The following is a 12,935-nucleotide window of genomic DNA, read 5'->3' as shown; positions in this document are numbered from 1 at the left end:
CCAAGAAAGGCTGGAGTGGGGGCAAGGACCAGAAACTGGCCAGTCACACGTCCTTTGAACCGAAGTCCATGCCTGTTGGAATGGGGGGGGGAAGAGTTCCACCGGAGTGAGATGGGATTTTGAGCTGATCCTCTTTGTAAGAGCAGTGTGTGGTGATTAGGCTCCCTAAAGAAAAAAAGGACTTGCATTTATATAGCGCCTTTCACAATCTTCGGACATCCAAAAGCCTTTTGCAGCCAATGAAGTACTTTGTGAAGTGTGGTCACTGTTGTAACATAGGAAAAGCGACAGTCGATTTCCACACAGCAAGATCCCACAAACAGCAATGTGATAAAGAGCAGATAATTTTTTTTTAGTGATGTTGGTTGAGGGATAAATATTGGCCGGGGCAGCGGGGCAAACTGCTCTTCTTTGAAATAGGGGCCTTTTACATCCACATGATAGGGCAGACAGGGCCTCGGTTTAGTGAAAGACGGCACCTCTGACTGTGCTTCACTCCCTCAGTACTGTACTGATGTGTTCAAGTCTCTAGACTGGGACTTGAACCCACGACCTTATGACTCATAGATACGGAAGTGATACTGACTGAGCTACGGTGGGTGCTTTTTATTTTTTTTCATCTGCAGCTCCACCCTGTCAGGCCCATGTCTGTACCCATTTGCTTTGTAGATATCAGTGTTGCATGCCGTTCAGGAGGAGATATGGTTGTGAAGATAGAGTTGAGCAAGGTTTGGCAACATGCCCAGCCCAGCCTTCTGTGGGGAGACCGTGTCGTGGTGATGGTGCCCTGGAGGTGGGTTACCCAGTAATAATTTCTCAGGCTTCCCTTTATGAGCGTGTTTGCGTGACTTAACGAATGCTGGTGGGGAAGTGGGAAGTCCTGCTGCAACTGTGCAGAGAGTTGATGAGACCACACCTGGAATACTGCATACAGTTTTGGTCTCCTTGTTTAAGGAGCGATATACTTGCGTTGGAGGCTGTTCAGCGAAGGTTCACTAGGTTAATTCCTGGGATGAGGGGCTTGTCTTATGAAGAAAGATTGAGCAGGTTGGGCCTGTACTCATTGGAGTTTAGAAGAATGAGAGGTGATCTTATTGAAAGATATAAGATTCTGAGGGTGCTCGACAAGGTGGATGCAGAGAGGATATTTCCCCTCGGGGAATCTAGAACTAGGGGGCATGGTTTCAGAATAAACAGTCGCCCATTTAAAACTGAGATAAGGAGGAGTTTCTTCTCTGAGGGTCGTGACTCTTTGGAATTCTCTGCCCCAGAGAACTGTGGAGGCTGAGTCATTGAATAACTTTAAGGTGGGGATAGACAGATTTTTAAAAGATAAGGAAGTCAAGGATTATGGGGAGCGGGCAGGGAAGTGGAGTTGAGGTCAAGATCAGATCAGCCATGATCTTATTGAATGGCGGAGCAGGCTCGAGAGGGTCAAATGGCCTACTCCTGCTTCTTATGATCCTTACTCTGAAGCCACTTTCCTTCCCTCCCTGCCACAACTAAGATATATATTCAATAATGGACCTTGGCTCCTATGGAGCAGGTATTTCAAACCTGTGTTACAAGATGTAAAATTTTGAATCTTCCCAAAAGAAAATGAGGTATTTTTCTGTCCCGTGCAGGAGTTCTATGTTCCATGTCACCTCAACAAGAAGCCTCTGATAATCCTCTACTTTGTCCTGAGAATGAAGTTCAATCGTATCCTGTGCTTCACTAACTCCAGGGACGCATCTCACAGGTAACCAGTCTGTGCTGTTGTTCCAGCTCCTGGTACCTATTGTCCATTATTTGTTTTGCTTCAAATTTAACAGATGAGCAGTGTGATAGTGAGCTGTTTCTTGTGTGTTGCAGGATGTATCTGTTACTCCGTGCCTTTGGTGGTATACAAGTGGCAGAATTTTCTTCCAGACTTTCCCCAAATGAAAGACGAAAAACACTGAAAGAGTTTGAACAAGGAAAACTCCAAGTGTAAGTGTCTGTGTGGTTTGTGTGCGGGCGTCTGTGCGGGGCCCCCCCCAGTCCCGGCCCCTGTGCGGGGCCCCCCAAGTCCCAGCCCCTAAAAAAGGATAGAACAGGATACTTTCTACTGAAAAACTAGAAGCAGTGGAGGTCCAAAGAGACTAAAGGGCCCATTTGCATAGATCATTAAAATGTCATGGACAGGTAAAAAAAAAAGGCAAATGGAATGCTGGCATTTATATCTAGAGTACAAAGGGGTCAGAGGTTATGCTGCACTGTACACAGCCCTGGTTAGACCACACCTGGAGCACTGTGAGCAGTTCTGGGCACCACACCTTAGGGAGGATATATTGGCCTTGGAGGGAGTGCAGCGTAGGTTTACCAGAATGAGACCTGGACGCCAGGGGTTAAATTATAAGGAGCGATTACACAAACAAGGGTTGTATTCCCTGGAATATAGAAGTTTAAGGGGTGATTTGATTGAAGTTTTCAGGATATTAAGGGGAACTGATAGGGTAGAGAAACTATTCCCGCTGGTTGAGGATTCTAGGACGAGGGGGCAGAGGCTGAAAATTAGAGCCAGACCTTTCAGGAGTGAAATTAGGAAACAGTTCTGCACACACAGGGTGGTCGAAGTTTGGAATTCTCTTCCGCAAACGGAAGTTGATGCTGAGTCAATTGTTGATTTTAAATCTGAGATTGATAGATTTCTGGTAACCAAAGGTATTGAGGGATAGGGGCCAAAGGCAGGTACATGGAGTTGAATCACATATCAGCCATGATCTCATTGAATGGCGGAACAGGCCTACTCCTGTTCCAGTGTGTGCAGGTGTCTGAGTTGTCAGCCTTCGTGTGTCTAACTAGCCGAAAAAGCTAGTCAGACACACGACCAGACTATACGGCAAGAATTAAAGGATGCTTGCCAATGAAGGAGTGGTAACCAGAAGTTGGGTAAAAGAGTTGGGTTTTAAGTGAGGGTCTTAAAGCAGGAGAGGGAGGTGGAGGGGTTTAGGGCAGGATTTACAGAGCCGGAAAGCACGGCTGCCAATGGTGAGATGATGGGAGGGGGATTCACAAGAGACCAGAGTCAGGACCGACTTTGGGTGGGTGGTTGTAGCACTTGAGGAGGTTAGAGATCGGGGGGAGTGAGGCCATGAAGGGATTTAAACACGAGGGTGAGAATTTTATATTTAAGTCACTTAAGAGTCCGAGAGCCATGGTAGGTCAGTGAGCACAGGGGTGTTGGGTGAATGGAATTTGGTGCAGCAGAGTTTTGGATGAGCTGAAGTTTAAGGAAGGTGAGAGATGGGAGGCCAGCCATGAGAGCGTGGAATATTTGAGTCTGGAACTGACTAACCTGATTGAATTTTTCAAAGAGGTAACCAGGAGAGTCGATGAGGGCAGTGTGTATGATGTAGTGTGTATGAATTTTAGCAAAGCTTTTGATAAGGACCCACATGGCAGACTGGTCACAAAAGTAAAAGTCCATGGGATCGAGGGCAAAGTGGCAAGTTGGATCCAAAATTAGTTCAGAGGCAGGAAGCAGAGAGTAATAGTTAATGGGTGTTTTTGTGACTGGAAGGATGTTTCCAGTGGGGTTCCGCAGGGCTCCTTTGCTTTGGTCCTTTGCTTTTTGTGATATACATCAATGATCTAGACTTGAATATAGGGGACATGATTAAGAAGTTTGCAGATGGTACTAAAATCGGCTGTGTGGTTGATAATGAAGAAAGCTGCGGACTGCAGGAAGATATCAATCAACTGGTCAGATGGGCAGAACAGTGGCAAATGGAATTCAATCCAGAGAAGTGTGAGGTAATGCATTTGGGAAGAGCTAACAAGGAAACATAGAAACATAGAAAATAGGTGCAGGTGTAGGCCATTCGGCCCTTCGAGCCTGCACCGCCATTCAATGAGTTCATGGCTGAACATGCAACTTCAGTACCCCATTCCTGCTTTCTTGCCATACCCCTTGATCCCCCTAGTAATAAGGACTACATCTAACTCCTTTTTGAATATATTTAATGAATTGGCCTCAACAACTTTCTGTGGTAGAGAATTCCACAGGTTCACCACTCTCTTGGGTGAAGAAGTTTCTCCTCATCTCGGTCCTAAATGGCTTACCCCTTATCCTTAGACTGTGACCCCTTGTTCTGGACTTCCCCGACATTGGGAACATTCTTCCTGCATCTAACCTGTCTAAACCTGTCAGAATTTTAAATGTTTCTATGAGATCCCCTCTCATTCTGCTGAACTCCAGTGAATACAAGCCCAGTGGATCCAGTCTTTCTTGATATGTCAGTCCCGCCATCCAGGGAATCAGTCTGGTGAACCTTCGCTGCACTCCCTCAATAGCAAGAATGTCCTTCCTCAAGTTAGGAGACCAAAACTGTACACAATACTCCAGGTGTGGCCTCACCAAGGCCCTGTACAACTGTAGCAACACCTCCCTGCCCCTGTACTCAAATCCCCTCGCTATGAAGGCCAACATGCCATTTGCTTTCTTAACCGCCTGCTGTACCTGCATGCCAACCTTCAATGACTGATGTACAATGACACCCAGGTCTCGTTGCACCTCCCCTTTTCCTAATCTGTCACCATTCAGATAATTGGCTCTCTGTTTTTACCACCAAAGTGGATAACCTCACATTTATCCACATTATACTTCATCTGCCATGCATTTGCCCACTCACCTAACCTATCCAAGTCACTCTGCAGTCTCATAGCATCCTCCTCGCAGCTCACACTGCCACCCAACTTAGTGTCATCCGCAAATTTGGAGATACTACATTTAATCCCCTCGTCTAAATCATTAATATACAGTGTAAACAGCTGGGGCCCCAGCACAGAACCTTGCGGTACCCCACTAGTCACTGCCTGCCATTCTGAAAAGTAACCATTTACTCCTACTCTTTGCTTCCTGTCTGACAACCAGTTCTCAATCCACGTCAGCACACTACCCCCAATCCCATGTGCTTTAACTTTGCACATTAAAGGGACTACACATTAAATGGTAGGACACTGAGAAGTGTAGAGGAACAAAGGGATCTTGGAATGCATGTCCACAGATCCCTGAAGGTAGCAGGCCAGGTACATAAGATGGTTAAGAAGGCATACGGAATGCTTGCCTTTATTAGTCGAGGCATAGAATACCAGAGCAGGTGGGTTATGCTTGAACTGTATAAAACACTGGTTAAGCTACAGCTGGAGTACTACGTGCAGTTCTGTTCACCACGTTACAGGAAGGATGTGCTTGCACTGGAGAGGGCACAAGGGAGATTTATGAGGATGTTGCCGGTAGTGGAGAATCTTAGTTATGAGGAGATTGGATAGGCTGGATTTGTTTTCCATGGGACAGAGGAGGCTGAGGGGAGACTTCATTTAGGTGTATAAAATTATGAGGGGCCTAAATATAGTGGATAGAAATGGCCTGTTTCCCTGAGCAGAGGGGGCATAAATTTAAAGTAATTGGTAGGAGGTTTAGAGGGGATTTGAGGGAAGATTTCTTGACGCAGGGGGTTGTGGGGGTCTGGAACTCACTGCCTGAAAGGGTGGTAGAGGCAGAAACCCTCACCACATTTAAAAAGTACTTGGATGTGCACCTGAAGTGCCATTACCTACAGGGCTACGGACCCAGAGCTGGAAAGTGGGATTAGGCTGGTTAGCCTCTTGTTGGCCGGCACAGACATGATGGGCCGAAATGGCCTCCTTCCGTGCTGTAAATTTCTATGATTCTATGATGACGGCATCACAGGGTTTCACCAGCAGATGCGAGGCAAGGCCGGAGACGGGCAAGATTATGGAGGTGGAAGTAGGTGGTCTTTGTGATTGTGGGGTGGGGGGGGGTCAATACAGAGTCAGGAGCTCAGCTTGGGTTGAATAAGATGCTGAGATTGTGAACAATGTGGCCTGAGACAGTAGCAAGGGCCTGAAGTCAGAGGCAAGAGTAGAGAGTTTGTGGTGGGGATCAACAACAATGCGTCCGGTCTTCCCAATGTTTAACAAGACGAAATTGCAGTTCATCCAAGACTGGATGTTGGACAAAGAGTCGGACAGCACAGAGGTAATGGAGGAGTCGAGGGAGATGGTGGAGAGGTAGAGGCAAGTGTCATTTGCATACATGTGGAAACATCCACTTCTCTGGATGATATCGCTACATCATGATGATGATGAGGGGACCAAGAATGGATCCTTGGGAAACTCCCACGGTGATAGTGAGGGGCTGGGAAACAAAGCCATTGTTGGAGATGCTCTGCTTGTGATTTGATGGATGAGAGTGGAACTAAGCGAGGACAGTCTCACTGAGCTGGACAACGGAAGCAAGGCATTGGGCGACCATGTCAAAGGCTGCAGAGGGAATGAGGAGGGACCGTGCACCACAGTCACCAGAGGATGCCGTTTGTGACTTGATTAGGACTGTTTCAGAGATGTGGCAGATGCGGGTTGAAGAGATTCCAACATGTAGTCGCTGCAGATCTGGGAAGCTCAAGAACTTGCGATGAATGGGAGGCTAGAGATGTAGTAGTAGTTTGCAAGGATTAAGAGTGGATTTATCTCGCATGTTGATGTACAAATACTCATTGTGTGATTTTTGTTCACTAGGATTCTGGGTCTGGTCACTAAAATGACTATTTACTCTCTTTGAGCAAATGTCACTTTTTCCTACAGACTGATCAGCACTGATGCAACTGCCAGAGGGATTGATATTGAAGGTGTCACGTGCGTGGTTAATTATGATGCCCCACAGTTCATCAGGACGTACATCCACAGGTAAGCAGTGAACTGAAATGCCTCGCCCTCCCCCGCCTCCTCACCCCTCCCTCCGCGTCCTCACCCCTCCTCTCTCTCCTCCCCCCCCCCACCTTCTCGCCTCATCTCCTCACCCCTCCCCTCCCCCCGCCTCCTTGCCCCTCCCCCGCTCCCACCTCTTCGCCCTGCCTCCTCGCCTCGCCTCTCCCCTCTCCCCACCTCCTCGCCCCACCCCTCTCCCGCCTTCTCGCCCCTCCCCTGCCTCTTCACCCCACCCAACCCTCCCCCGCCTCCTTTCCCCACCCCTCCCTCTGCCTCCTCGCCGCTCCCTTCCCCCCGCCTCCTCACCGCTCCCCTATCCCCACCACCTCGCCCCTTTCCCGCCTCCTCCTCCCTCCTCGCCCCTCCCCGTCTCCTCGCCCCATCCCTCCCCTCCCCCACCTCCTCGCCCCTCCCCCCAACTCACCCCTCCCTCCTCGCCCCTTCCCTACCCCCGGTCTAGCCCCTCCGCCCCCCCTCCCCCCGGCCTAGCCCCTCCCCCTGCTTCGCCTCTCCCCACCAGTTTCACTCCGACTATGAAAAACACCCAGTACTGAAATTACACATTTTGTCTTTCCAGTCTATACCTGGGGGAGAGCACAGTGAACGTGTAACTATCGGTTGGGTACAGATCTGTCACTAGTGGTGGGATTAATCCGAATTAAGAGCACCACACAACACTGAAGCCGACTGAAGTGCAGTTTCCCCAATCGGTTATTAACACATGTAACTAAAGCTGGGACAAGACGCATCTGTGGCACCATGTTAAACGAAAGGTGGCAGCATCTGGGCCCATGAAAGCACTGGCTCAGTACGGGTATTAGACACATGAGAGGCAGAGTGAGAAGTTGCTGCCCAGGATCGCCAGCTGATGCACGTGAGTGTGTAAATCTGACTGTACCTGAAGCTGGTAGCCCTTCAATTCACAAATCAAGGATTTAACACTATTATTATGGAGCAGATTTTCCCGTTAACACGGAATTTCACTTTCATAAAAACAACTAGAAAGACATCCCAACTCCGAAGGTGCTTCAGAGGCATGAGGAAAAGGGACACCAAGCCAAAGCAGGGTGCTGATAAGCTGGGTGAAGAGGTGGTCTTAAAGGAGAAGGGAAGTGGAGGGGTTTAGTTTGGGAATTCCCAAGAGTGAGACCCAGGTAGCTGAAGGCACGGCCACCCAAGTTGGGGCAGAGGGAAGGGCAATACACAAAAGGCCAAAGTTGGAAGAACAGAGAGTTCGGAGGAGGGTGGTTGTAAGACTGGGGGACTGATATGCCCACAGTTGGAAATATTTATAACTCTCAATACAGGTCATAACAATCAGTGTGACGGTGTCAGAAAGTTGTCCTGTAGATTCTCCCTGACCCTATTTCTGGCTCCCTCTCTAATATAGAAGCGATATGAAGCATCCTATGTGTCATGTATTCAATTGTCATTGTAATCCATGTATAAACTGACCACTTGGTGGTGAACTTGTGGGAGACGCTCCTAACCTGGACTTTCAGGTATAAAAGTCTACCTTCATCACTTCAGTGCTGGAATAAAGGTTACTGGTCACAGAGTGACCTTCTCTCAAGTATGGGCCTCACACTCGATCCATTTGGATTGGCGTCTACTACAACCAAAAACATTTTTCCCATGAAGGGACCTGCGTAGTCCACATGGATGCATGACCATGGCTTGGCGGGCTAAGGGGGACTTCCCTTGGCGCATTGCCCAGCTGGGCACACGTATTGCACCTGCGAACACAAAGTTCCAGGTCTGCGTCTATCCCTGGCCACCAAACATGTGACCTGGCAATTGCCTTCATCATGACAATGCCCGGGTGCTCCTTGTGGAGTTCTCGGATGAACGCCTCTCTGCCCATCTGGGGCATGACTTCTTGGTTCCCCCATAGTAGGCAATCGGCCTGAATTGAGAGTTCATCCTTGCGCCTGTGAAATGGTTTAAATTCCTCAGGGCATGCCCCGTACGTGGCTGTCCAGTCCCCATTCAGGACACATTTCTTGACTAAAGACAGTAGTGCGTCTCTATTTGTCCAGACTTTGATCTGACGGACTGTCACGGATGAGCCTTCGCTTTCGAAAGCTTCAACAGCCATGACCATCTCAGCAGCATGCTCGGTTGCCCTCTCGGTGGTAGCTAGTGGAAGCCTGCTGAGTGCATCGGCGCAGTTTTCAGTGCCCGGTCTGTGCCGAATTGTATTGTCATAGGCGGCTAACATGAGTGCCCACCTCTGTATGCGGGCCGATGCATTTGCATTTATGGCCTTGTTGTCGGCCAAAAGGGACATAAGGGGTTTATGATCTGTCTCCAGCTCAAATTTCCTGCCAAACAGGTACTGGTGCATTTTTTTTTACTGCATATACACATGCAAGCGCTTCCTTTTCGACCATCCCGTAGCCCCTTTCTGCCTGGGACAGACTTCAGGAGGCATAAGCTACCGGCTGTAACTGACCCTTGGCATTAACATGCTGCAACACACACCCGACCCCATAGGACGACGCATCGCACGTTAAAACAAGTTTCTTACATGGGTCATATAGCATTAACAGATTGTTGGAGCATAACAAATTGCGTGCTCCTATCAAAAGCCCTTTCCTGGCTGTTCCCCCAGACCCATTCGCGACCTTTGCGTAGGAGCACGTGTAGCGGCTCTAACAGCGTGCTCAATTTGGGAAGAAAGTTTCCAAAATAGTTCAGGAGCCCCAGGAACGAACGCAGCACCGTCGTGTTACAGGGTCTGGGTGCTCTCTGGATCACTTCCGTTTTGGACGCAGTAGGTCTGATCCCGTCTGCTGCTACCCTCATCCCTAGGAATTCTACCTCTGGAGCTAGGAAGACGCACTTCGCCTTTTTCAGTCGCAGACCTACCTGGTCCAGTCTGCATAGCACCTTCTCCAGGTTGTGGAGGTGTTCTTCAGTATCGCAACCCGTGAGTGAGGATGTCGTCTTGAAAAACCACCGTCCTTGGAATCGACTTGAGGAGACTTTCCATGTTTCGTTGAAAGATCGCGGCGGCCGAGCGAATCCCGAAAGGACATCTGCTGCACTTGTGTGTCGTGATAGTGATCAGCTTCTTCGACTCACTCGCCAGCTCCTGGGTCATGTAAGCTGAGGTCAGGTCCAATTTTGAAAAAAGTTTGCCACCGGATAGCGTTGCAAAGAGGTCCTCCGCTCTCGGTAGCGGGTACTGGTCTTGGAGTGACACCCGATTGATGGTGGCCTTGTAATCACCACATATCCTGACCGACCCATCCGCTTTGAGCATCGGCACAATCGGGCTCGCCCAGTCACTGAATTCGACTGGCAAGATGATGCCTTCCCTCAGCAGGCGGTCCAATTAGCCTTCTATCTTTTCCCGCATCACGTACGGCACCGCTCTGGCCTTGTGGTGTACTGGCCTGGCTTCCGGGTTTATGTGAATCACCTCCTTAGTCCCCATGAAAGTTCCAAAGCCGGGTTGAAATAGTGAGTCAAATTTGTCCAGGACCTGTGAGTATGATACTCGCTCCACAGAAGAAATTGCATTGACATCGCCCCATTTCCAGTTCATGACAGCAAGCCAACTCCTTCCCAGCAGTGCGGGACCGTCGCCCGGGACAATCCAGAGTGGCAACCTGTTTTCCGAATCTTTGTGGATCACGACTACCGTGGCGCTGCCTAGCACCGGAATGATCTCCTTTGTATATGTCCGTAGCTGTGCGGCAATCGGCAATAATTTTGGCCTCCTGGCCTTGGACGCCCTCAACTTTTTGAACTGTTTGATACTCATCAGGGACTGGCTGGCCCCCGTGTCTAGCTCCATTGATACTGGGATGCCATTGAGGAGCACTTTCATCATTATCCTGGTGTATGAACTGTATATGTGCTCCACATGAACTCGCTGAACTTCAGCTTCCAGCGATTTCCCCCAGTGTCTATTTGGCCTCGTAGGGCTTACATTGGGCCCGTCCTCCTCGTACATCAACCTGGCTGCAGGCTTCCTGCACATACGTGCCAAGTGATTGCTGATGTTGCAATTTCTGCAGGTATATTGCTGATACCTGCAAGCTCTGGCTGTGTGTTTGCCTCCACACCTCCAACATGAGCTGTTGTTGAAAACAAAAGATCCATTACCAGTCGATCGTCTCTGACTGTCTCTGTAACTGTCCTTAAATGCACCATTGACAGGTGTTGATGGCCCCATTACTGGCCGCATTGTCCCTTACGATGGCATGAATCGGCGTTCAGCTTGTCTCTGTTGAATTCCCTCTTTGGGTTCGACTACATGCTCAGGCATGTCCGATTGCCCTTGTCTGCCTGGAGAACTGTGTGCCACGTTAACAATGTTGACTCCCTGTCCATTTGCCGCATTTAAACCAAGATTTTTGTCAAACATCATTCTGTTCTCTTCTTTCCCTGAGATAAATGTCTGGGCCATCAAAGCTGCCGTTTCCAGGATCAAGTCTTTGGTCTCAATCAGTTTCCTGAAAACCCCAGCGTGCCCGATGCCCTCAATAAAAAAAAGTCTCGCAACATTTCCGCTCTGCATGCATCTGGGCACTTACATAGGCTCGCCGGAGGTCTGCCACGAAGTCTGGAACACTTTGCCCTTCTCGCCGCCGGTGCGTGTAAAACCGGTGTCTCGCCAGGTGCATGCTGCTTGCCGGTTTAAAGTGTTCCCCGATCAACTTACTGAGCTCTTCAAAAGTCTTGTCCGCCAGCTTCTCTGGCGCGAGAAGGTCCTTCATCAGGGAGTACGTCCTGGATCCACAAACCGTCAGGAGATGAGCCCTGCGTTTGTCGGCCGAATCCTGTTCCAGCCATTTCTTAGTGACGAAACTTTGCTGTAGTCTCTCAATAAAATCGTCCCAATCATCACCAACACAGTACCTCTCGTCTGTGCAGCTAGTGGCCATGCTCGCATGGTTTAAATCCAAGTTTCTAGTCGCCAATGATATGTCCTTACTTTCCAGTACAAATGCACACGAGGCCCATACTTGAGAGACGGTCACTCTGTGACCAGTAACCTTTATTCCAGCATTGAAGTGATGAAGGTGGGTGGAGCTTCCCCTTTTATACCTGAAAGTCCAGGTTAGGAATGTCTCCCACAAGTTCACCACCTAGTGGTCAGTGTTCTCACGGTGTACAACTTAGGTCAGTTTATACATGGATTACAATGACAGTTGAATACATGACACTATGTTTAGCAAGCTCACTAGTGATGCACTCTGTACTGCTTTCTAAGTAAGCAGTAAGAGCTTCTACAGGTTGATAAAAAGGAAGAGAGTCGTTAAAGTAATAATTGGTCCGTTAGAGGATGAGACTGGGGATTTAATAATGGGGAACAGGGAAATGACAGAGACGTTGAATAAATATTTTGTATCGGTCTTCACTGTAGAAGACACTAAAAACATCCCAATAATTGATAATCAAGGGGCTATTGGGAGGGAGGAACTTAATACAATCACTATCACTAAAGAATGAATTGCTGGGTAAAGATGTTGGTCAGAACGCTGGGCACATCGACCCAATTTGATCTTTGGACAATCTCTGCTACTGTTAATAATCTGCACCTTTCTGTTCCGGTGCTGCTGGTCTGCAGTCTGTTCCCTGTGCTCATATTTTGGTCTTGTGCTCCTCGTAAGTTCCTGCACCGACTTGTGTTTTTCAGAGTCGGTAGAACTGCTCGAGCTGGGAAAGCTGGGCTGGCTTTCACACTCCTCCTAAAAGTGCAGGTAAGTTCCTGGGAGCCACGCTCACTGCCTGTGCTTCCTGTTTTATTAAAGTTGTCACTGATGAACCTTTGGTCCTTTCACCAGCCTCTTACAGTTACAGCTAGTTATAGCCACAAGGTTATCTCTTCTCAGTGAGTAGCAACTGGAATATTCAGTGCTGGAAAAGGGAGTGTCATTGTACATGGCGGGGGGATAGGGGGGAGGCGAGGGTGCCCAGATGGAGTGTCGAAGGACACAGGTATGTGAGTGTGTTACACTCCATCCCATGCAGCCAATACCTGTGCGTACACTGGGGAAAGGATGCCGGTCAGAAAGCTTGAAAGTGGTGCCACCAAAGAACTGGGAGCATTTCTGCCCACCTGCTAGGTTTGCTAACTCTGATTGAACGTATGACTGGAGGTGATCGAATGTCACATCATGTCATGTGACGACTGATCACACAGCATTTGATCATGTGACATTTGC

At 48.8% G+C, this 12,935-nt stretch overlaps 1 protein-coding gene across 2 annotated transcripts in view; it reads left to right on the top strand.

Moving 5' to 3' along the window:
- The window catches only part of ddx51 (DEAD (Asp-Glu-Ala-Asp) box polypeptide 51), a 72,994-nt gene that overhangs the window by 55,041 nt on the left and 5,018 nt on the right, over positions 1 to 12,935 (top strand). Inside the window, exons 11-14 of one of the 2 annotated variants that reach the window (XM_070886269.1) lie at positions 1,626 to 1,741; positions 1,855 to 1,971; positions 6,631 to 6,732; positions 12,407 to 12,470. In XM_070886269.1, the coding sequence (XP_070742370.1) occupies positions 1,626 to 1,741; positions 1,855 to 1,971; positions 6,631 to 6,732; positions 12,407 to 12,470 (399 nt within the window). Of the gene's footprint in view, positions 1 to 1,625; positions 1,742 to 1,854; positions 1,972 to 6,630; positions 6,733 to 7,330; positions 7,610 to 12,406; positions 12,471 to 12,935 lie in introns of those variants that run through there. The other variant, XM_070886270.1, reaches the window with a different exon arrangement.

This window comes from Pristiophorus japonicus, chromosome 8 (assembly GCF_044704955.1).
Source record: "Pristiophorus japonicus isolate sPriJap1 chromosome 8, sPriJap1.hap1, whole genome shotgun sequence".
Lineage (NCBI taxonomy): Eukaryota > Metazoa > Chordata > Chondrichthyes > Pristiophoridae > Pristiophorus > Pristiophorus japonicus.
Note: the sequence above shows the minus strand (reverse complement) of the source record. Positions and strands in the feature narration are given on the sequence as shown.